This window comes from Mirounga leonina, unplaced genomic scaffold (assembly GCF_011800145.1).
Source record: "Mirounga leonina isolate KUSES-001 unplaced genomic scaffold, KU_Mleo_1.0 Mir_197, whole genome shotgun sequence".
Taxonomy (NCBI): domain Eukaryota; kingdom Metazoa; phylum Chordata; class Mammalia; order Carnivora; family Phocidae; genus Mirounga; species Mirounga leonina.
In genome coordinates this window covers 728,968-731,067 of record NW_023270494.1, presented here as the reverse complement: position 1 = coordinate 731,067, position 2,100 = coordinate 728,968, and the positions used below count along the sequence as shown (strand labels likewise).

The 2,100-nt window shown below is 69.4% G+C and overlaps 1 protein-coding gene across 1 annotated transcript; it reads right to left on the bottom strand.

The window, feature by feature from the left end:
• Window positions 1–486: 486 nt before the first annotated feature.
• LOC118024397 (testis-expressed protein 19.2-like) lies at window positions 487–1,569 on the bottom strand. Its single transcript, XM_035026337.1, has one exon. The coding sequence runs from the start codon at window positions 1,567–1,569 to the stop codon at window positions 487–489; it is 1,083 nt and encodes a 360-aa protein (XP_034882228.1).
• Between the last annotated feature and the right edge of the window lie 531 nt (window positions 1,570–2,100).

The window sequence follows — 2,100 nt, the reverse complement described above, 5'->3', positions numbered from 1 at the left end:
CCAACATATGAAACGAGGGTCTCTCCCCGTGCAGACCAGGGTCCCCACTGCGGCTGACAGGGTCCCCTGGGGCCCCAGAGACCAGCCAGGCACAGGCAAGCACACAGCCCCGCTGCCCCCACCTCCGCGTGCTCCTGGGACACGGGCCCCACTGGACACATCCCTGCGTGTGGCCAGGGCAGGGCTGGTGCACAGACGCGTGTGCCGCACCCCACTTGCCGAGCTGCGCGGCAGCCATTCACCAACCGCGCCCCAGAGGGCGTCACGTTCCTGGCTCCGCGACATTTGACGGAGGAGAAATTCTCTCCCGCTTACAGGCCTTGGGCCCCTTCCACGGAGGCAGTGACGCGTCCCCTTCCTCAGTCCCTAGGCAGCTCCCCATTCTCCCTCCCCAGGCACTAGTCCCCCGTTCTTTGCCAGTCGCGCCCCTGGCTGTTGTGGGGAGGGGGCGGCCGGGACAACGGTGGCCACCTGGGCCTCAGTCCCTCAGTTCTGGGGCCCTGGCCTGAAGGGCTGGAAACAGGGCAGCTCCCCCAGGGCCGAGGCTCCCATGGCAGCCGGGCCCTCCCCAGGCCCCCGGGGCCCACTGGGCCCGTGGCTCCAGGTCTCAGTGGTGCTGGGATCCCGCCCCTGGGAGGACGAGGACTGTGGCCTGGCTGCGGAGGCCCCCTCCCCTGCCTCCCTTTTGGCCCAGGGTGAGTAGGAGAGGATGGTGAACCCCCTCTTAAGCAGGGCTGAGTCCGCAGGGACCAGCTCTTCGGTCTGCCCTGGAGGACAGGGCTCCAGAATGCTCAGCTTCCACTTGTGCAGGTCCTGCTCCTGGGGCGCGTCCTGTAGTCTCACCACCCACAGCTCGTCGGGCTCCAGCAGCAGTTTCCAGCCCCGGCCCGGGGTCCTCAGGGTCCATCCTACTGTCATCTTCCGGAGGTAGATGGCATCGTAGCAACCCACCATGGAGACGACCTCCAGGTCCCTTAACCAGGCCTCGGCCTCGGCAGGGTCCACGGCCCGGGTGGTGCCCAGCTCCAGCACCATGGGCTCCCCCGGGGGCAGGTCCACTTTGAGAAACCCCTGCCACGGAGGAGGGAGACTCGGCCAGTGCGAGCAGGTGGGGGGCCCGTCGAGCCTCCAGGGCAGGCTCTGGGTCCAGTCGGCGTCCTCGGGACCCAGGCCCAAGGGTGCCGCGTTGTGAGGCTCCAGCTCGGTGGGCACAAAGTGGTGGTCCAGGCCCACCTCCTCAGACCCCGCGGGGGCTGACGCCGGGGTGCCTGGCCCCCAGTCCGCAGTGCCCCCCTGTGCGGGGTGACCTTGGCCCTGCCCCCAGCCGAACCCCAGCCCCGGGGGCCCCCCCTGCTCAGGCCCCGCCTCGGCGTGCTCCGTCGGCTCGGGGTCCCAGTCCTCATCTTCCCAGTCTTCCAAGCCCAGCAAGTCTCTGAGTTCCAGAAAGGCAGCCTTGAAGCAAGCGAAGCAAACCGCCAGCTGGTCGCCATGCTGAAGCTGATACATCCAGGATGCATGGAGGTAGGACATGCCCTCGCCCCCATAGCGCACGCTGACCGGGGGGCACATGGCCACGCGGCCTGCCTCCTACCGGGGTGGGCAGCGAGAGCGGGCCGGGCTGGGGGCTCGGGGTCTGGCCCGGGGGCGGGGGCGGGGCAGGGAGGGCGGGGGAGAGGAAGAGAGGGGGCTCCCGGCCGGGTATCTGGGGTGGGGTGGAGGAGCTGGGTCCCAAGTCACCAGGGATCCGCAGGGGTCGGGAAGGTCGGACTTCCGGAGGATTCTTCAGCTTGTGCGACGGCTCCGTCCTCTGGGAAGACGCAGCGGACAAGCAAGTGAGGTCGGTCACCCGTCACCGGGAGGAGCAGGGGCAGGGGCGGGGGGCTGAGACCTGGCCCCTTCAGCCCTGCCCCCAGGCCTGTGGGGCACACGCGCCCTCCCCACCCAACCCCCCCGACCCCCCCCCCCAGACCCCGACAGCCAGTCAGCCTCGCGCGGCAGAACCTGAGAGAACCTGAGGGATCCCGACGGGACCTGAGGGAACCTGGTGGGACCTGAGGGAACCTGACGGGACCTGAGGGAACCTGACAGGACCTGAGGAAA